Source organism: Papaver somniferum, chromosome 8 (assembly GCF_003573695.1).
Source record: "Papaver somniferum cultivar HN1 chromosome 8, ASM357369v1, whole genome shotgun sequence".
Classification (NCBI taxonomy): Eukaryota; Viridiplantae; Streptophyta; class Magnoliopsida; order Ranunculales; family Papaveraceae; genus Papaver; species Papaver somniferum.
The window spans coordinates 14,369,592-14,391,668 of NC_039365.1; the positions used below are offsets into that span (position 1 = coordinate 14,369,592).

Genomic DNA, 22,077 nt, shown 5'->3' on the forward strand with positions numbered 1-22,077 from the left:
CATTTATCATGTGTAACCTAATGTTACACATGCATTCGTAGCAGTGTAACTTCTGGTTACACATCCATATATTTGAGTGTAAACTAAAGTTACACAAGCATTTGACCACTAATCAGACATACACAATAAATCAAAAATGTAAAATGCATTTCACATGTGAACTCATAAAAATATAAAGTCTGAATGAATAATCCTTGCACATAATCAACGTTGCAGAAAAATAAAAAAGTTTGGTCCATGCGAACCGAAATGAAGAAAACTAAAAAACAAATAATCCAAGACAAATAAGAATCCACAGGTGAAATCAATACTTTCAGAAATGAACTTCGGTAGACTCAAGCTAGGGGGTGTGTACTTTGGAGGATTCTTGCAACCTGCCCTGTTGTGACATGCTTCCTTGCAATTGCTGCAATGAACTTTCCTCTTTACCTTCTTCTCACGTTTACTTATAATCCTTTTTCCTGGGGGTCTACCTGGTTGCTTCTTTACGATAGGAGGGTTGATGGTGTCATCTTTATCAATATCAACAGGCCTGTTGTAGTTGGGAATTGGCCAGATGCAATGCAGATAAGTCTTCCTAAAATAGTCGCTCGTAAAATAAGGTTAAATGAAATCAATAGCCTGACGTTTAATCTTCCGTATGGATGCAAGAGCATGAGCACAAGAGAAACCGTATACACGCCACCTTCAAAAAAAGAAAACGCAAGGTTATAAACACTCGGCTAGTTACACAAGGAAATCATAAAACACAAAAAAATCAGCTAGTAACATATGCATATACATGATGTGTATCTTCCAGTTACACATATGTCTATTGTAACTACAAGTTACACATCCTGTAAACTTTCAAAAAAATAAACATACAAAAAAGAAAAAAAGCATAAGAAACCAAACCTTTGACATGTGCAAGTCTGGTGTTCGAGGTCCACCATGTGACTCCTTTTGCTAAAAACTTCAAACACGTAGGACTAGCAACCAATACTTCCCAAGCCAAACCTTCATCTTGAATATCCTCAAGATTTTCCTCATACTCAGGGGTTAATGGAGTCATCGTATTAGCGCCAATTTCACGATGCTTTGCCATCAAGCACATTATTTTTTTCCCAATCTGAAAAGGAAAAAAAACTTATGAATACATAAAGTAAAAAAAACAATAAATAAAATACAACAACAACAAAAAACACACACTCAATTAACCTGATTAAGAAGAGCAGATGCAGGCATCTTTTTGTGAACCACAAGACAGCTATTGAGTGATTCTGCTAGAGTACTAGATGTGCGTCCATACCGACAACCTTTGAAAAAGGCATTCGCATATGCTTCAGGTGGGATGGTCTCGATGTAATCAGCCACCGCATTTCAAATCTCTAATTTTTTGTATGGCCTTGGCATGGTTTTCATGTGAGAGTGCGTATGTTTCCTCTTTGAAAAGGTACATCACAAGCGTGTACCTAGGATCTAATCCAGTGATGGGCATATTAGTCATTAAATGATAGTAGCATAAGTTGTGGAACGATTCTGGATAGACAAGTGGAACACCCTGCAAGATTCCTTCATGGCAATCCGAAAGGAAGGTGATTGGCCTCCCATCACCAACAACTTCAGTCAAATTACTTAAAAACCACTCCCAGTTGTTGACATTCTCAGAATCGACTAGTGCCGCAGCAAGTGGGAAAAATCCTACAAAAAAAATTGTGCAGAATTGAAAAAATAATAAGTTTCACATAACAAAACCAATGTGTAAATACAAGTTACACAAGCTAAAACAAATGTGTAACTGAAAGTTACAAATGCTATTTTCTTAGTTACACACTGAGTAAACAAATGTGTAACTCTCAGTTATTTGTCAACTGAAGTTGTTCAAAAACCAAAAACAACATTAAAAAAAAAACCTTTACCACCATTGATCCCAGTAGCTGCCATCAAGCAACCTCTGAATCTACCAGTAAGGAAAGTAGCATCCAAGTATACCATTGGGCGACAAAACCGGTACCCTTTGATGCATGCAACAAGTGCGATGAAAATCCGTTGGAATTGTTTCCTTGCAGGATCAAATTCAAACTTTATCACACTTCCAGAGTTGGTTTCCCTTATAGCATCAATATACCATACCAAGTGCGAGTAAGACTTCACATCTTCTCCATAAATCGTCTCATAAACCTTTTCCCTACAATTATACGCTTGATAATACTCCATGGTAATCCCATAGTTGGTATGGAAATTAGCTGCAATCTGCCTAGGATTCTTGTGAGGATTTTTTCGAACTTCATCCTCAATCAAACTAGACGTGAAGCTGATGGAGTATTTTTTATTCAAGTTGCGCCCACCAGCACCACAAATGTGTTCAGGGTTATAAGATCTGGCCTGAAGAGGTTCATACAAAATATAAACAAATCAACCAAAAACAATATGGTGCAAAAAACATCATGTGTAACCCAAAGTTACACATACTGTAACAGAACATAACATATGCTAAGCATAAGATGACAGAACACAGAAAAGCTACCTGAAACATTTTGTTCCTTTCATCAATAGAAGCTGCATGAAATTTCCAGCCGCATTTGCTATCTGCACACTTAGACGTGAACCTAGAACACTCATTGTGTGTTACAACCATGTTGAAACCAGTGCGAAGAAGATACTTGGTGAAAGCAATCCTGACTTTCTTAACTCCTTCAACAAACACATGACTAACCTCACCAATAACCTTGGGCCAACCATCCGATAATAAAGGTTTTGTAGGTTTGTTTTTGTCTTCCAAATACATTGCAACAGTACGATTATTTCTCGATGAAGACGTACTAAAACCATTATAAATAGAAGAATCTTCCCTAGAGCTAGATGAAGAGGCTACATGAGTAACATTTTGCAAGAAAATATCAGCACTGGTCTTCTTTTTACTGTTTGTGATGGATATAAGAGCTTGAAGCGAATAATAACAGTCAAGCGGAAATTCATTCCCACCTTCTCGGAAGAATAAAGAAATACCAAGTGGAGTAAATTGCTTCCATTCCCTGCAAACTTGTTCCTTAAACTCATCAAGTTTGATATCAGTATTAACACGCATGGTAATGAAATCTGAAAAGTAGCGAACAACAACAATGCAACTAACATCATCCATACGAACAACATCCATGACAACCTGAAAATATCAAACATACAATAAAAATATCAAAATAAAAAAACGAACGCAATTCACTCGGGGGCGTTGCCCCCTCGTGAGAAGTATATTCTATGCGGCAAGCTAAATATGAGTAAAAGATACAAATGATACAACTGTTTACAAATAAACATGCTAAAGGACATATATATGTAACTCCAAGTTACACATGCTTAAAATACAACAGGATATTTATGTGTAAAATAAAGTTACACATGCTGTAACTAAAAAACATCATCTCTACATCAATTGTTTTCCTTCTGAAACAAAATTATTGTTCTTCTGAAACAAAATTATATCTGCATCTTCCGTACACATGCTTAAAATACAACAAGATATATATGTGTAACCTCAAGTTACACATACTGTAACAAAAAAACAGCATGTCTAAATCAATTTGAAGTTGTTCTTCTAAAACAAAATTGTTTCTTCATACTCCTCTCAGTATCAACAAAAAGTAAACGACAAAGTCTCAGATCGAACATGCAAGAACAACAAATAATTAAAAAAAATTGAAAAAAGATCTGAAATCAAACCAAAACAAAATTTGTACCTAGATTTGTTGTTTTCTGTCTTCTGAAACAATGTTTTTTCTGTTCCTCTTCTCAGTATCAACCAAATATGTTGTAAGTTTCAACCAAACACATAATCAGTATCAAGTAAAATCAAAAAAAATTAAAAAACTAGATCCAAATCATAAAAATCGAAATCAATGGAACTGAAAACTAGATCGAAAATACAATTCGTACCTATGTTGATTTCTCTATTACAACTTCTTCCTCTTCTCAGACTAACAAAATAGAAAACAAACAAAAATCGAAAATCAACACTGAAGAGAGAAAAACTAATGAATCAAACCTATTTTATACAAACAAAAAAGATATATTGATACATACCTATTTGTTTTTCTTCAATGCATTGTCTCAATCTCGTCAGATCTGAAATCCAGTAAATAACATCAACAAATTTAGAAAAACAATAACGAATCCTTGTTCTTCCTCTCGTCTTCAACACAGCAACAAACTGACGAATCCTTGTTCTTCAATGCAACGATTCTTTGTAAAATAAATCAACCTAATTCTGCTACTGGAGAAAAATAAACGAAAGGAGAGAGAAAGAGAGCTGAAAAACTAATTGATTTGATTTTCTGTTTTTGTTACTACATAAAACGTCTATAAATACTAGAGGCTAATTTTGGTATTTTCAGATTTATTAAAAAATGTGATGACATCAGCAATCCGGAATAATTCAAAACCTGGCCCCCAAAATAAAAGTTTTGGGCCTAAAAATATCAAAATTTGAAAGTATGGAGTTGATAGTGGAAGATCCATTTTGTGGGGCTTCTAAATATTGAACCCATATAATAGGGTGGTTCTAGTATTTTTTACTATTTATTAACCATAACCCAAAAAGTATAAGTTAAAATGAAAATCCAAACACGTCTTAGTTTTTACTAACAATTAAACTTAACCTTTTCATCTTACTCAAAATCAAAATAAACCCTAACTTCTTTTTAATCGTACTTCATCATATTTAAATTTAGTTATAATCGTTCCTTTATAATACTAATATACAATAAAAAACCCTAATTTTTACTTTTCCCAAAAACAAAATAAATCCTAAATTTTTTTCTTACTTCTCTCTAGAATGATTCTTTTTTATTAATCATGATTATATTAAAATTAATGGGAATGTATATTTTAATTGTTCCATTAAAAAATTTCTACAACAACATCAACACAATTTATAAAAGAAATTCTCTAGGATGATTTTTTTTTCTCAATCATAATTACACCAAATTTGATTGAGGATATTGATTATTTTTCAAAAACATTAATCATGTCAAATATCTTACATAAACTTAATTATGAATAATTAGATAATCAACTTTTTGCCGTTGATTTAGGGATTTGATGATCATCTATATTTTGGGCTATGTGTAATAATTATGTATAAAGTTATGGGCTATGTGTAATGATTTTAAAGGTCTGTTTGGTTAGATAAAGCACTTATTTTAAATGGCCTATGATTAATAAAAACATGGGCTACATTTAAGAGAAGCTTTAATTTATTGAAGTAGGAAATACCATATGGTCCTAGGAATAATATATTAGGATGAGTCTAGTCCAGTTGACCCAGTCAACTGTCTGTTTGGTCCTTTTTTAAAATATAAATTATAGTTTGGTCCAGAAATTATCGTTTGGTCCTAGGATGATGTCATGGATGATGTAATTGTCATCTTGTAGTGGCAGAAATACCCTTTTGGGACCATTACATAATCCATGACGTCACCCTAGGATATATATAGTCAATTATCAAGAGAGAAGATATTATTTTCATATTCTCTTTCTCTCTCTTCTTTATTTTCAGATTTACTTTCTCTTCCTTCTTTATTTCTAAATCTAGTTTTTTTCTTTCCCCCGTTTTTTTTCTCTGCTCATGATGAAGAAGATGAAGATGATGATGAACGACGGTGTTTTTGGGTTATTTTTCCTCTGCTAATGTTGTTGTTGATGATGATGAAGGCGATAAAGAAGATGATGATGATGAAGTTTTTGCGTTTCTTTTTCGTTTTTTATTGATTTACTGCTGCTGTTGAATATGATAAATACGATGAAGATGATGTTGCTGATGCGGTAGATGATGATGATGATGTTTTTTAGATGTAGTTTTTGTGTTCTTTTTTCGTATTTGTTGTTTGATGTTGTTGTTGAAGATGATGAAAACGATGAACATGATGAATATGATGTTGCTGCTGTTTTGAAGACGATGATGTTTGCTGCTGCTGCTTTTGAAGACGTCGAAGAAGATGATGATGTTTTTATATGGAGTTCATTTCAGAAATGAAGTCTGTTTTTTACATGGAGTTCATTTCTGGAATGAAGTCTGTTTTTTTAGGTTTTATATGGACTTCATTTCTGGAATGAAGTCTGTTTTTTTAGGCTTTTATATGGACTTCATTTCTGGAATAAAGTCTGTTTTTTTTAGGTTTTTATATGGACTTCATTTCTGGAATGAAGTCTGTTTTTTTAGGTTTTTATATGGACTTCATTTCTGGAATGAAGTCTGTTTTTTTAGGTTTTTACATGGACTTCATTTCTGGAATGAAGTCTGTTTTTTAGGTTTTTACATGGACTTCATTTCTGGAATGAAGTCTGTTTTTTTTAGGTTTTTATATGGACTTCATTTCTGGAATGAAGTCTGTTTTTTAGGTTTTTATATGGACTTCATTTCTGGAATGAAGTCTGTTTTTTTTTAGGTTTTTATATGGACTTCATTTCTGTTTTTTTTTTAGGTTTTTATATGGACTTTATTTCTGGAATGAACTGCTACAAGAGAATAAGTAAAAACTAACACGGAAGGGTACTTTTGTCAGTTTAATTTTTTAAATAATTATGGACCAAACAATAATGACGTTTTCCTAAAGGGCCAACCAAACATGAGCCCACCTAAAAAAGGACCAAACCAAATTTTTCCCTTTATGAAACAGGTTTTAAAACGTACCCAATAAAGACGTGCTTTATTGATGATGATGAAGCATCACGGATGCAAAAACTTTAGCTCCTCCCTCGGCTTCTTTGTTTACTCACACAAAGGCTTAATAAATACAGTTGATTTAGGGATGAGAGTTTATATTGCTCTTACCCAAACTTTTCAGTTACTAACCTTGTGACGGTGATCGATAATAAAAAGTACTTTAATCGGCAGAGAATAACATTTCTCATCTAGGAGTAGTTATTTATAGTTCAGGATTAGTTACCATGCAGCTACGGCTAGTACTAATTATAATGGCCTTGGCCTTGTCGGAATGCAGCAACAAATTTTTTCTTCAAAACTCATTTTGAGAAATGCCCAACTATGTCTCAAGCAAAGCACACAAAATGTGCAAAAAACCATGGAGCATCCAGTTTGTTGATTGGGTACTTGACAAGAAGCCCCTTTTATGCAGGGTGTGAGAGTTGAACTCGCAAACTCTTTTCAGCCATCCACTGTACTGCGAAAAAGTTTCATATACTATATTAGTATGATTTATGGCCAACTGGAGATGGGCCTATGGATTCCAGCGGCCCAGCACTTTTTTAAGACCCACTAGTATTTGCTGGTTCCGGCTCTAGGCATGAACATAACTCTTTCTATAAACACCACAAAAAATGGTAATTGTTCGATCATTTATACACTTCATTTCCCAGCTTTCACGAAAATTAAGAAACATCCCTTCATGGCCCAGTAAAGCACACAATATGTGAAAAACCATGGAGTTTCTTCCAATTTGTTGGTTTGGAACTTGACAACAATATGTGGTAAACAAATTTCAGCTTATGCCGCTTGACCATGCACGATCATTGTTGGAGAGCAGAGAACTTGCGACAACCGATAAAATTTCAGAAAATGGATCATTTGTCCAAATATTTTTAAATCACGGTTCAAATGGACGAGTAAAAAATAGTTTGGGTGAAATGGCCAAAAAAAAAATAGCAAGGATGAATCCAGTTTCATCCTAGCTTAAATTTAAAAAATAAGAAGGATGAAACTGGATATATCCTGTGTAAGTTAAAAATAAGAAAAAATATTTGAAAATGGGCATGATGAAACTGGTTACATCCTGCCTATTTTTACATTTTTGTCCATTTAAACAGTATCAAAATCTAACTGTCAATTTCACCCAGAAATTGTTGATTTTGGTCTTTTTAACCAATTTTGTGATAAAATTTTGATTTTCATTTTTTAAGAGGTGCCTGGATCGAACAATTCTAGTAGATTTTGAAGAAAAGAAACATTTAAGAAAGATAAATATTGTGTACTATATCTAAGCAGATTAGAACGATGGATTATTCTTTTTATTAGTAATAGGCTAATCTAGGTGGGGTAAAATTAAATTTTGAGGAAATTACAAGGGTTTAAAACAAATTTTAACAAAATTGAGGTGTGCTAAAGCCTAAAGCCCACCTTAGCCTCCCCTAATTTCGTCGTTGGTGCAAGGCCATAAATGCTAATAATGATGCATACTGACTTCCGAGTCCTGTTCATGCATAAGACATGTCTTAAACTTGCACATAGGCCGTATTCCAAGCCTATTTTCAGCTTTCTTACGTACTTCACTTCGGCATTGAGCTGATAGAATGCACTTTTCATGTCAATGGTGCATCAACCGTAGTTAATCCGGTTAGAGACTGGCAACTAAAGCAAACTCATGTTGCAAGTCTAAGCAAACCCGAGTCCGCATATGCCAAAGGGTCTTTTGCAAGTGAGGCACAAGACTGACATCATTGAACTTTCCTTCGGAATGCATCATAATAATGCATTCTTGGTTTTGCAACGCAACAACGAGGATGTCTACACACTATGAAGCTCTCTCAATTAACGAACACATCATGATGATGCTTTCACATCATATAAGATTCACCATATAAGCTTTATAATTGAAGGATGCATTTCTATTTAATGCACCTTCAACCAATACCTCTCCCTATAAATGTCTTATTAAAATCTACAAATAAAAATGGGGAAACGTTTGTGATAGGTGTCTAAAACACTCATATTTTATAATGATTTCGTACACTTTTTTCATAGTTTTCTTGAAACTATATATATTACGCATCTTTTCTACTTTTTTTTTAGGTATAACGGCTTGAAGTTTCAAAAAGGAAGGAAGTGAGGACCCAAGACGTGTTCCTATCATAGTTATAATTTGGTGACACCAGAATGGAGCTTGTGTGGTGGCAGTATTGGGTGGTCGGTCATCTGTCCATTTCACGGGCTAAAACACTTATAAACCTGCAGCCTTGCTTGAAGAAATATATTGAGTATTTTGGCACATGAATATTCCACATGTGTGCTAGCAAAGAAATAAAATTTAAGTTTCCATAGAAATTCAAAATCCGAGAAGAGAATGAAAATTAGATTCATTTCCTTCCGTCACCAGTTAACAAAAAGGAGGAGAAGGGAGATTGGGTTTCTGTTTCCATAGCCATCGACCTAGCCATGGAACTGGTAGAATTCATCAAGGGTCGAGAGTTGTTCTCACAACCAACAAGGAGGAGTGTAAAGTGGTTCAAAATTATGGAGTTTTGGGGCTGAATTGGTTCGACTTGGAGGAGATATGGATCAAGTTCTTGAGTTGTATTTCAGCTGTAACATGTTGCTGCTACAATTAAATTGGGTAGTGAACTGGATTTGTAAGTGGTGGGATTTGTGGCAGAATTCTTAAAGTTTCAAGACATAAACCACTACCATCTTTCGTATACAACCATCTGATGAGGTATCATCTGACCCATCTTCTATTTCAATTGGTCACAAACCCAAACACTAAAAATGAAATGGAAAAAAGTGAATTTCGTAACTAATTTAGGTTGTTATGATTTAAATTTCTTGGAAGATAAAGAGGAGTGATAAAGATGGATTCGAGTATAAAGATCTCTTTTTTTTATAAATGTACTTTTTTGGAGTTTACTCTTGTTTTGATAGGACTCCTTCATCAAAGAAAAAACATGAGAAGAAATATTATTCATTTCCTTATTTAAGCGAGGTAAATGATAGGACTCCTTCATCACATTAAATCTTTCCTTAATCTCTCTTTTATTAAAATAAAAGCTTGAAACAGGTTTTATGTTGTTTAAATGATAGTTTCTGGTGGCTGTTTTCGAAAAAGAACAAGGAGATGGAGCTGATGGTTTTAGGGACGAATCTTGGCCCAGTAAAAAAGAATGGGAAGAACTAATGTGATGCTAGTTATTCTGTCTAAATGGATGTCAATTTATTTATTAACTCCATGAATCTGTTGAGTATGAGGTTAATCAATGGCCCAAGTTGCATGTTGAATTTGAAAAAGTAGGGGTAAAACAACCACACCCAATATTTCGATTAACAATCTGTATGGACTAACTCCAATATACTTTCTAGAGAATCAACTAGACAATTAGACTCAATCTAGAGAAAAGTATATCGAGGAGTTAATATCTGTCTCACTTGATTTGATCTTTACTCAAGCGAATAGAAATCTGCGAGTTTTTATCAAATACAAGGATAATAACTTGGATGGTACCAAAGACCAATATCCAAGTATCAATAAAATCAACAACCAAAGGTTGGATATTCTAATTGATTGATCTTAACGCACAACCTGTGATATTTCAATGATATAACAAAATATAATACGGAATAGAAATAACACAGACACCAGAAATTTTATTAATGAGGAAACCGCAAATGCAGAACAACCGCGGGACCTAGTCCAGATTGAACACTACACTGTATTAAGCCGCTACAGACACAAGCCTACTACAAACTAACTTCAGTATGGACTGTAGTTGAACCCTAATCAATTTCACACTCAAGGTACAGTTGCGCTCCTTACGTCTCTGATCCCTGCAGGATACTACGCACTTGATTTCCTTAGCTGATCTCACCCAAAACCAAGAGTTACTACGACCCAAAGTCGGAGATTTAAATAAACAAATCTGTATCACACAGAAAAGTCTATGATAGGTAAATCTGTCTCCCACAGATAGACCTAAGAGTTTTTGTTTCGTCTTTTGATAAATCAAGGTGAACATGAACTAATTGATAATCGTGACTTATATTCCCGAAGAACATCCTAGTATTATCAATCACCTCACAACAATATTAATCATACGGTAGCGAACTAAGATGTTGCGGAATCACAAACAACGAGACGAAGATGTTTGTGATTTCTTTTTATCTTTCCCTATTGATAGACACATTTTTGTATTTACGTTGTCCTTAATTTCATGTATTGTTGGTACTCAATTTTTGTACTTATTATGGTATTTTATGTGTTTTTAGGTATTTTTGGAAATAAACATTCTTGGAAAAATCGGCTTGAAAAGTCGTCTAAAGCACCGAAAGGAACGTGTTATTCAGACTCTCACTTGTGGATAAGGGGCGCCCAAATGATAAGGGGTACCCAAAGGATATTTGCACCCCAAGCAGCTGATCAGAGACACCCCTCATGGCATCTGCTATTCGCACCCCAGGACCGGATAGGGGGCACCCATCTTCTTCTTCACGGGAAAGATATTTGGCGGGAAAAGAAATCTCAACTGTGTGAGATTCTGGTCATGATATTATGGGGATATTTGTGTCTTTAAGACATGATTATCTTCTTACCATGACAATAAGATTTTGTACGTGTCTTGAATGGAAGGAAATCGTATACTTTTGGATATTTTCGAAAACAGGGAAGGAATTATTCACGGAATTAATTGAAGATATTCTCTTCATTATTTGGCTCAATTAAATGAGAATATTTGGATATACCATACAACTCAGAAGACGTGTGAAAATGGAGAGGAAATATTTCCGTGAAATACTTTCATTAACTGCAAAGATCTTTTGGAGTAATTGAGATGATTGTCAACCTAAGATTGGCTTCACGGTATAAATAAGAGTGTCTTGGGTGTCAGTGAGGAGATGGAGAGTTTGGGTATCGTTTAGAGCAATCCCGGTTTAATCATTATTTTCTCCCATTTCATCACTTGTAAACACTTTTGAGCAATGAAAAATTATTCTGAGTGTGTTTCCAATATGCGGAGCGAAACCCAATCCTTGGGGCTATGGAGGAAGTCGTTGTTTCGGTAAAAGTGATATATTTTTATTAATTAATTACAACAACTCTATTATGATTTTTGCATTGAACTAAAAATCAAGGTGAACATGAACTAATTAATAATCCTGACTTATATTCCCAAAGAACATCCTAGTATTATCAATCACCTCACAACAATCTTAATCATACGGTAGCGAATTAAGATGTTGCGAAATCACAAACGATGAGACGAAGATGTTTGTGATTTCTTTTTATCTTGCCCTATCGAAGATATAATCTCAAGTCAATTATTCAATTGAACTCATACGATATAAAATGGAAAGATCAGATCGCTCAACTACAAGAGAAGTAGTTTCGTCTGGCTTCACAATCCCAATGAAGTCTTTCAGTCGTTAACCTACAGGGTCTCGGGAAGAAACCTAAGGTTAAAGGAGAATTGAATCTAGCAAACTAACTAGTATCACACAAGAGGTGTGGGGATTAGTTTTTCCAGTTGCTAGATTTCACCTTTGTATAGTTTTCAAATCAGGGTTTGCAATCTAAGTTACCTTGGTAACAAAGGATTCAATATTCACCATTAGATGAAAAACCTGATTTCTCCAAGCTAATATCTTTTAACCGTTAGATGAAAACTTATCTTGTCATATACAAATGAAATGTGTTTCATTTAGGTTTGAGTAACCGTACCTAAACGTGTACACTTGGTTGGTTCACAAATAGTTAACCGAGGTTATCCATATGAGTACTTTCATATCAACCATATTCATCTTTCTCATAACTAGTTCAAATGATTCATAAGAACTAGTTGATAGAGTTGTTCAATTGCTTAGGTCTTTATTCATAAACACAATTGAAACAAAATCAGTTTGATTCACTTGAATCAATTCATGAACAATATAGCCACGCTTTGGAAAGATTGCATTCCTTATTGATTTATTGTTCTAACTTCATGAAATTCCGATTTGAGAAATAACTACCTTGAGTACGCGTTCGGGTACGTGTACCTTAGCTAACCGGATTTGAGTTTAGAAACTCAGCAGAAATTTTCGGTTCGAAAACTTCCGTGAGTACCCGTAAGGTGATTGGTTTTCCAGTTTGTAAACTACAAACTCCAGCAGAAATTTTCGGTTAGAAAACTTCCGCCAGTACGGGTACGGGTACGCATACCCAACCTGTCTCCTTTACCATGTCGCATGCACAAGTGCAAACAATTGGTTTCCGACATATGAATTTATACACTAATGTGTGAACACACTATATATTCTTATATCCATAGTTGGTTACATAATCTCAACTCTAAATTTCAATCATTGAAACATTCTTCTATAATGTTATAACAATCGTTATTCACGACTATCGTCATCAAATCTATTTGCAAGATTAAAACGTCGTCATGACTTTTGTCACGGATAGGCGAGTAAACTCGGCTCGAAATAGCAAATGTGTATGTATGAAAACTATCATACTTATACGACTTTGTCTCAAGAGTAGGAGATAGAGAGATAGACTTTTGAGTAATAGATAAATTCAAGTCTCCACATACCTTTTAGTCGGATGAAGTTCCACTGGTTCCTCGAGTAGTTCTTCGTCTTCGTAACATAATCGCCATGGAGTCTGGATCTCAACTACACTAATATGTCCTAAACCGAGACTTATCTATAAGTAGTCTATAAATCAAGACATATAGTTTTGACAACTAAACTTGACAAACATGCTTGAGATAGAAACGCATGTGAGTTCGACCGAGCAGTGCTCTAACAGAATTGGGTTCGAAATGAATGACGTTTTGGTAAAGTTTTCAAGATGAAATTCAGTTGAGGAATGACTTGTTGTTGTTGGATATTATGGGATGTTTGAGTAGAGATCTGTCAGTGGAAAAACAATGTAGTCTGACAAATGTTCATTAAGCTTAGTTATATATATTCGAGAACTAATTACCAAGATAAACTTGACTCGAAATTCTTGTTATGTTTAAAATTAGTCTAATTAGTCATACGACAACGTCTCATAGATAAAATGATAATATAACTTGAGAAATATGTGGTTCATTCTTCACTTATCTTTTGTTGAGGAAGTTCTCCAAAAGATTCGGTTGATCTTCGCCTTCAAACGGTAGAACGTAGTGATGTCCGATTCTCAACTACTCACTTCCATCCTAATCCGAGACTTGACTAATTATAGACTAGATAGAAATGAAAATATAGTTTTTATCAACTGAATTTGAAAACAAGCTTTATATAGCAACACTTGTGAGTTCGACCGAGCAATGCTCTAACAACAATCTTATCTCATAAAACTTATAGAACTTGATTAAGTCATACCTAGAGAGCGCGCTTCTAAGTATCTTGAATAAATAGAATCAAGTAGTCGAGCGCCTCTGTGTTCGGTGAACTTAGGCGATAGTAATGGAATAGTTAAGCGTACTAATTATTCTAGGATTGTTAGTAACGAGATAATGCGAAGAACATATCTATATGTCGATTTGGTTTATGTTTCGTGTCGAGACCGATTCCTTAACTAATCAATTTTATCACATATTTGAATACAACTTTACAATTTTCATAATTTTTAAATCACAATTATTTTTGCTTAGAATATTTTTATAACAACTTTATCTCAATACCTCCCTTAGGACCGAATGTGCTTGTCGTTATATTTCTTGTTGGTATAAAGATAAGTAGAAATTATTATTTGCGAGTTGATACCTCATCAGTTTGTTATAGGCCGATTCCACCTGCTTTCGCGACAACATATTAATCTGAATGATGCACTATGGTGATGCATTTTTACCAATTCTCGGTCAATGCTCAATTAGCGAAAGTTCACCATAATGATGCATTTTATCTCTTGGCCACTGGCGTAATGCACCATAGTGGTACAATTTCAGTTTTGTGCCAACATGCCCTGAATGCGCAACACAAGCTTGAAATGAAAGCTTCCTGTTATTCAATGACGCATCTTTGAGCACATGTCGTGCGAAAAATATGGGTATTATACACATACCTACATTGAATAGGTTGTTGAATAACGATGGGAAAATTTATGTCAATTAATAAGTTGCAACATAATTATAGGAAAAATAAGAAATCTTATGTTTGTTATCTATTAAGGAACCATTTTTTGATGAAGTTGCTTCTGCAAAGATGAAGTTATATCCAATAAATTTTACAAAGCAAGATGTTGCATAAGTACTATGGTTTCTATACAAGCAGGTAAACACCATCGATGTTCATAATTTCCAATCAACATTTCTTGTGGAGATTTTTTTTTTTTTGGCGATTTCATAATCGTTTAACATACTACACATTTTTTTTTTATTTCTTAGTCATCCTTAACATATACAAGACCCGTGGAAAAAAATAACAATTAGGGATCATTTTTTTCATAATTTATTATATATACGCATATAAATTGGAAAAGGAGAAAATTAACATTTGGTAAAAGAAATTAGGAGCTTCCAACAAATTTGTAACCATAAAACTAAATCGTGATAAGAAACTCAACAAAGGAAAAACCTATAGAACAAGCATTGTTCATATACAATTATAATATATACAGTATTTTACGCTTTTAAATGCAAAACCTACCGTACGAATGATATGTATGTCATATTCTAAATAAGTACCACATGAATTACATATGAAAAATATGAAATTTTGATAGAGCTACCGTGTTTCTTATCTTATCCATACAAGATGATTGTTGTTAGTAATATGAATAACTTATGACGAGTGCTTCAAACCTAAAAAGAAATAAATATTAACAGTAATACTTTCTCATGGTAAAATTGTGCTTCCCGCTCTTTTCTACTTAGCGTCACAGGTGGGTGATGAAGATGTTCATGCTCAACTAAAGAAGCTCTATAGTCCATACTCAACAAGATGTTTTAAATTTTGATGTTCTAAAACAATAATGCATGTCCTTACTTTTTCTTATGTGTGTGCTTGGGTGTGTTGGGAAATTAGAGATCTAGAAAGCTCTGTAGTTATTCCAGCATATCAAGTTTGAAATAATAAGAATGTATCAGTAATTAACACTTGTGGGTGGGCTACTATGATAGGAGTGAAAACTATAGCTTAGCAGAAGATACTGACCAAATGTGTAAATGCTTTGCTTTGAATCTGCTGCATATGAGGTTTTTTAATCTTTATTTCGGGTATAAGCAAGTGTTCACTTTACCAGAAGAGGAAAAATTTTAAGCATGTTTCTCTGCTATTTATTCTCCCTTTCTAGGCATCTGTTTGTGTAGTTTTCTTATCGATTTTGAGATTACGATATTTAGCCTATTTTTTTCTAGGTTCTCCTTACGGTTTGATGTTGCAATGTATTCTAGTATCTTGATAATTCTCTATGTTGTTGAAATTGAAAAGAATGTTTTAGACAATTTATGTTAATAATTAAGATTAAAATCAACCTATGTTGTTTATATGTTAGGTTTGATTTGAGTTTTGGTACTGAAAGTGATAGTGGGCTTGGGATTGAATTTTAGTTTTCTTTTTCGTTTCAACAGGTAATTCATCACCCGTTGCAGATTTCTTCCGTGAATACGGGTGGGCAGTGCTCTAAGGTTTCTTGTTCTTTGCATTTTTCATAGCTGGGTTAATTTATCACCATAGACAGACAATCAGGGATTTAGTATACGGTAAACTCGTGCTTCCTACACATATCCTCTCAACTTCACAGGTTGGCAATGAAAACGATAGATGTGTGTTTTTCCTGGTGGATTACCAAGTTGGGGATATTCTTAGTGACATTCCTTTCTGTGGGCATTCAGCCCACAGGGACTGCTTACAATTGGAGTACATAGTTAAGCATAGAAAGAATGCTAGCCCTGTTTGTAGGGAACGTATCTCCCTCACCCCTCCCATATAAGTATAGTATATAAGTATTATAAGTATAGTATATATAGAGTCCAAATTCGTGCATGCCCTAAAACCGAGGTGCATATTAAAGCTGTCTTTATTTTTCCAGATTTTATTCTGGTGGTTTATATTTTTGTTTTTCCCAACTGTTTTCCTTCTCAAAATCAATTTCTAAAAATAAAGACAACTTCCATCACCTTTTCTTCTCTCGCCTTTCTATCTCCTTCGGAATCAATCTTTGCTACAAAAAACCGGGAAGTGCTATTATTTTTTTCTTTGAAGCAACAACAGGAAGTGTTGATTAATCATATACAGAAATGGTTAGAAAATGGTAACATATATCCAGCAACTATGCAAATTTTACACAGTCAAGATTTCATACTTTTAATGGTCTAATTCAAGATCATTCATCAGAAAATTCATCTTTTACGAGATGTTGAGGGACTTCTTGATGTTATTGTTGGTATTATTATTAAGAATGGTGATGATGTTGATGATTCTAGTTTAGGGATTAAAATTTGATTATATTGGATCTGGTTACATAAAAGAGGATTATGACTATTTAGAATTGATTAGGACCATTAGTTAGTATTAAAAATTTACATATCTTTGATTATTTTCATTTTGATGAAATGAAATTATGAACAAAAGATTTTGATCGGCGAACGTTTATTAGAAATCCTTGCTGTCATGAACTAGGTAATTGATTGAGTTTCTACACGAGAACTGTTTTCTTTTTCCTCAACCGCATCACTGTGTTAATGTCCAGAAAAATCAGAATACAAATCATAAGAAATAATATAGAGAAAAAGAAGAAAGAGAAAAATGAAGATTCAATAGATTTTGGCGGATTTAATTTTTAACGTAATTTTAGGAAACAAAAAAAAATGTAAGGGAAAACAAAACCACTTAAAAGAAATCTAACCGAATGAAGGGAGCCGTAACGTGCACCTTGGTTTTAAGAGCGCGCACAAATTTGGACTCGCATATATAAGTAAATACATTACATAGTTTACTATAACTAGTATGATGAGAGTTGTCAATTGGTGTGGAGGGTCTCCCATTACCCATATCCATTTAACAATCTTCAAAAAAGAATCTTGATTAGTCCCATTATTTCTGATAGATTAGAAAGCATGATACCTTTTAGTATTTAAACTATTTTTCTTTTTGTAATTAAAGTTTGTTATATTTATAAACGATTTGCAAATGGAGAAAGTGTGAATGAAATATAAAGTTACATATCTAAGAATTTTGTGTTATAATATTTAACCCATAATCGAATATCAGTTCTAGATACGTGTATTCTGTATACCGTTGACAATAGCAACTAAAAGCACCAACCAAAATTTTGTTTATTTTTATAGCCAAATGTTTTGCATATAAATTGTAAACTAAAAAAACATATCGCTGTACCAAACAGCTTCACAGTTATTGTTTCAATTATAGTCAACATGGAAAGGATTTTCAAAGGTTGTTGGTTGTCAATTACCAAATTATTCACCATATTCATCCCAAACCATCCATGCATGAGAATTGAAAAGGACCTAGTTTCTTCTAAATTGTCTAGGTCTTGTCTAAATAAACATGAGAACCAAAAAGTAAGTTTAAATTAGAAACTATACTCATTATAATTGAGGTATAGTTACCATCTATTGTTTTTAAAGACATGTGTGGAATGTCTTCCCTTCCATCAATTTCATTGACGATTGAAAGTCAGTTTCAATCATCGGATTCTTAATGGATTCATTCCTTTCTTTGCTTTTTTTAATCGTTTTTGAGTTTTTCTTTTCCCCTTTTCTCGCTGTTTTTCCAAATTTTTCCGTGTTTTTCTTTTCTTTTTCTTTTAGGGTTTACACGGTGGTCTGTTATGGTTCTTCAGTCTTGTGTTGTGAATACATGCCAAGAAAATCCAGGTCTTCAACCTGTAGCCTCCTGCTGCCATCTACTCATACACCGCTGAATGGGTCATCTTCATCTTCTCAATTCGTGGACGGTGCTGCACCAAATGACCGATACTATCATAGCCCCTTTAAAAGCTTTCATGGATGCCAGGATGGTGTGAATGGCAGGGGGTATGCTAAGGGTTCTCTTCTGAAGAATTTACATGACAGACACTTCTCCTCGGACGACAGCAGGAACAGATGCAGAGATTTAATCTCCACTGATTTGAATGTATATTGTGCTTTGGAGGCAGTACTTATGCAACTTCATATGTGGTTCTGCTGCCAGTGCCTGCATCTTGACGCCTGGAGGATGCCATGTAAAGGTCGGGAAGGGGTTGTTCATGGTGATGTAATTCCAGGGACTCTCAATGGATCTGTTGTGGACTTTCTCATTCATGGGTTGGTTAAGCCAGCTAGGTTTACGAGTGTTGGTATTGTTTCTGCTGAGGTTAGGAAGGTGATTGAGAAGGAAACATAACTTGCTTCCCTGTCCCCTAAACTCCTGAATGCTGCTCTGCAAAAACAGACAACTACCGTCACCTGTATACCTCACCAGTGTAGGCTCATATTTTCGAGGACCTTGAAAGCCTGCCTCGACAAAGTGTTAGCCAATCCCGCTAACCAGTCTTCTTGGGTGCAACTGCTTCTCCTCCCAATCTGTACTCCGTCTTTGTACAAACCAAAGTCCACAGCTGAAGAGAGGTCAGGAAATAGAAAGCGACTTCAAGTCGCGGCTATCAACAACGGTCTTGCTGTTTGGAAGGAGGATAATGGATGTTATACGCTGATTATCAATTTACTGCAACTTCCCAGTCGTGTAGTTAATAAACAGGACGTTAAAAAGAAACAAGAAATAGCTAACATGAATGCCTGTCGTAAGAAAATGAGTTGCGGTCATTTTACAACAGCTATTCGGGTTCTATCTTCAAACGGTGTTGCCCCCTGTGATGAGCATACCTATTCAAAATTGCAGCTGAAACATCCAGAAACTCCTCCACCTTCGGTCTCTTGCGATGTTGTCAATACTGATCCCATCATTGTAGATTCACATAAGGTGCTTGGTGATATTAAGAGCTTTCCAAAAGGTACCTAGCCTCTTGTGGCCGTGACGGTCTACGTGCACAACACCTATGTGATGTGTTGAGTGGTGCAGCAAGGGCAGTCACGGATGATTTGGTTTACTCAACAACACCTATGTGATGTGTTGAGTGGTGCAGCAGTGGCAGTCACGGATGATTTGGTTTACTCAATTAAAGGTGTTGTCAACCTTTGGTTTGCGGGGAAATGCCCAAATGGTTTAGGCGAGTTCATAGCTAGTGCACCCATAACTCCATTACTTAAACCCGATGGTGGTATTAGGAGAATTGCGGTTGGTACTGTTTGGAGAAGGCTTGTTTCTAAGGTGGCTGCTTTTTCAGTTGACAAGGACATGGGTTCTTATTTGGGGGATTACCAATTTGGTGTTGGTGTGCCAGTTGGAGGTGAGAGTATTTTACACGCTGTAAATGGACTTCTAGAGTTGAAAGGTCACTCAGACAAGATGTCAATGCTGCTTATTGATTTCTCTAATGCTTTCAACATGGTGAGTCGTTCTCATCTCATCAACGAAGTTCACCTCCATTGTCCAGGTATTTCTCGTTGGGTTGAATTTTGCTACTCAAGGCCTGCTAGACTTTATTACGATCAATATATTTTGTCGTCTGCAGTCGGTGTCCAGCAAGGTGACCCCCTTGGTCCTTTGCTGTTTGCATTGACTCTTCATCCCCTTGCGAAGTCTATTGCTTCCAGGGGCAAACTTTATTTACATTCCTGGTACCTTGATGATGGTACTATCATTGGTGATACACTTGAGGTGGCCAAGACTTTGAGCATAATAGAAAACGAAGGTCCAAGTAGGGGTTTGCATTTAAATATAAAGAAACAGAGGTATTTTGGCCTTCTATTGATCCTAGAAGAACTGTTGAAGGTGTATTTCCCCCCGATATTGGTAGACCTACTAATGGCGTTAAACTTTTGGGAGGACCGGTGAGTTTAGATTTGAATTTTTATAAGTGATATGGTTTTGAGCAGGGTGAACAAGACAGTTCAACTAATGAATGCCATAAAGAAACTCAAGGATCCTCAAAGTGAGATGTTATTACTTCGCAATTGCAATGGTGTATCTCGTTTATATTTTGCAATAGTACTACCAATTCTGCAGCTCTTCAACAAGCCAGTGGTCTTTTTGATGATCACTTGGTTCGTTATCTAAGACTTTTGGTCACTGGGGATGGAGCAGGTTTTGGGGCTTTGCAGCAGAGATTAGCTACCTTGCCTATCAAAGATGGTGTTTTGGGTATTTATACTATGGATGATACTAGCGCCTATTGTTACCTTGCGTCTCAAAGCCAGACTGGTTCCGTGCAAAAGGTAATACTTGGAAACTTATTCTCCTCGGACAAAGGCTCTGCTTATCAGCTGGCTCTTCAGAAATTCATCCAGTATGTGGTCTACATTCTAGTTAAGAAGCAAATCCCAAACCAATTTTCTATGTCTGCGAGAGATTCCATTATGTGGCAATGTAACAGTGTCAAACATGCACAAGATTATTTGATGGTTGTGCCCATTAGTGGGATCCCCTTGTTCATGGAGAATGGGTCGTGCTCTTGTTGTAACAGACCTATGGATATCTTCGGTGATCATGCGCTCCATTGTGCTAAGGATGTTGGAATCAAGTTTCGACATGACATAGTTCGTGATGTAGTCGTCGACATTTGTTACAAAGCTGGTGTGCCTGCACGCAAGGAAGTTGCTCTTGGATTTTTTTCCGATGATGGCAAAGACTTACATCCCGCGGAAATTCTTGTTTTAAATTGGGATAATGGCAAGGATGTTTGTATGGATGTCACAGGTGTATCAGCCTTCACTGGAGAAGGTGTTCGTGCTTTCGTCCCCGGCAAGGCTATTTCGAATGTTGTTTCCTGAAAACGCACTAAATACTTGGATAAGTGTGTTTCACACGGCTATGGTTTGGGTGTTTTAGCTTTCTCTACTTTGGGATAACTCGATGATGATACTTTGTGTTTTTTTAATCGTTTGAAAAATTATTTAGTTAGTAATGATGTCAGTACTGATTTAGGTAGTTTCATTTTTCATAAATTGGGTGTAGCTATTCAAAAAGGTGTTGGAGTTCATCTTGTTGCTAGGCTACCGACCAAAGTTGTGTATGAGTCTTAGCTCACTTTCTACAAAAAAATAAAATAAAATAAAATAATTATTACTGATATTCAAAATTATCACGATTTAAACCTAAATTTGATTATTATACTTATTGCAGTGAAATCCATTTAATTGAAAGTTTCCACGACTTAAACTTAAGCTTCATATTGCAAAAGGATTAATAAATACCAAGATATACAAATTCACATTATTGAATTTTGCCACGCTTAAAAAAACATTGGGCAAAGAATATATATAATAGGTAATATCAAAAAATACATTGGGAATACTGTTTTTGTGACAAAAGTATAACTGTATACACGTGGGTTTATACAAATGGTAAAA

At 35.0% G+C, this 22,077-nt stretch overlaps 1 protein-coding gene across 1 annotated transcript; it reads right to left on the bottom strand.

Moving 5' to 3' along the window:
- Nucleotides 1-603: 603 nt before the first annotated feature.
- LOC113305134 lies at nt 604-17,665 on the bottom strand. Its single transcript, XM_026554234.1, has 9 exons — nt 17,540-17,665; nt 3,064-3,142; nt 2,507-2,964; nt 1,899-2,364; nt 1,452-1,680; nt 1,198-1,270; nt 997-1,108; nt 782-836; nt 604-685 (listed from the first exon to the last, which is right to left on the bottom strand). Exons 1-9 carry the CDS (start codon nt 17,663-17,665, stop codon nt 604-606), a joined length of 1,680 nt encoding a protein of 559 aa, XP_026410019.1.
- Nucleotides 17,666-22,077: the final 4,412 nt, after the last annotated feature.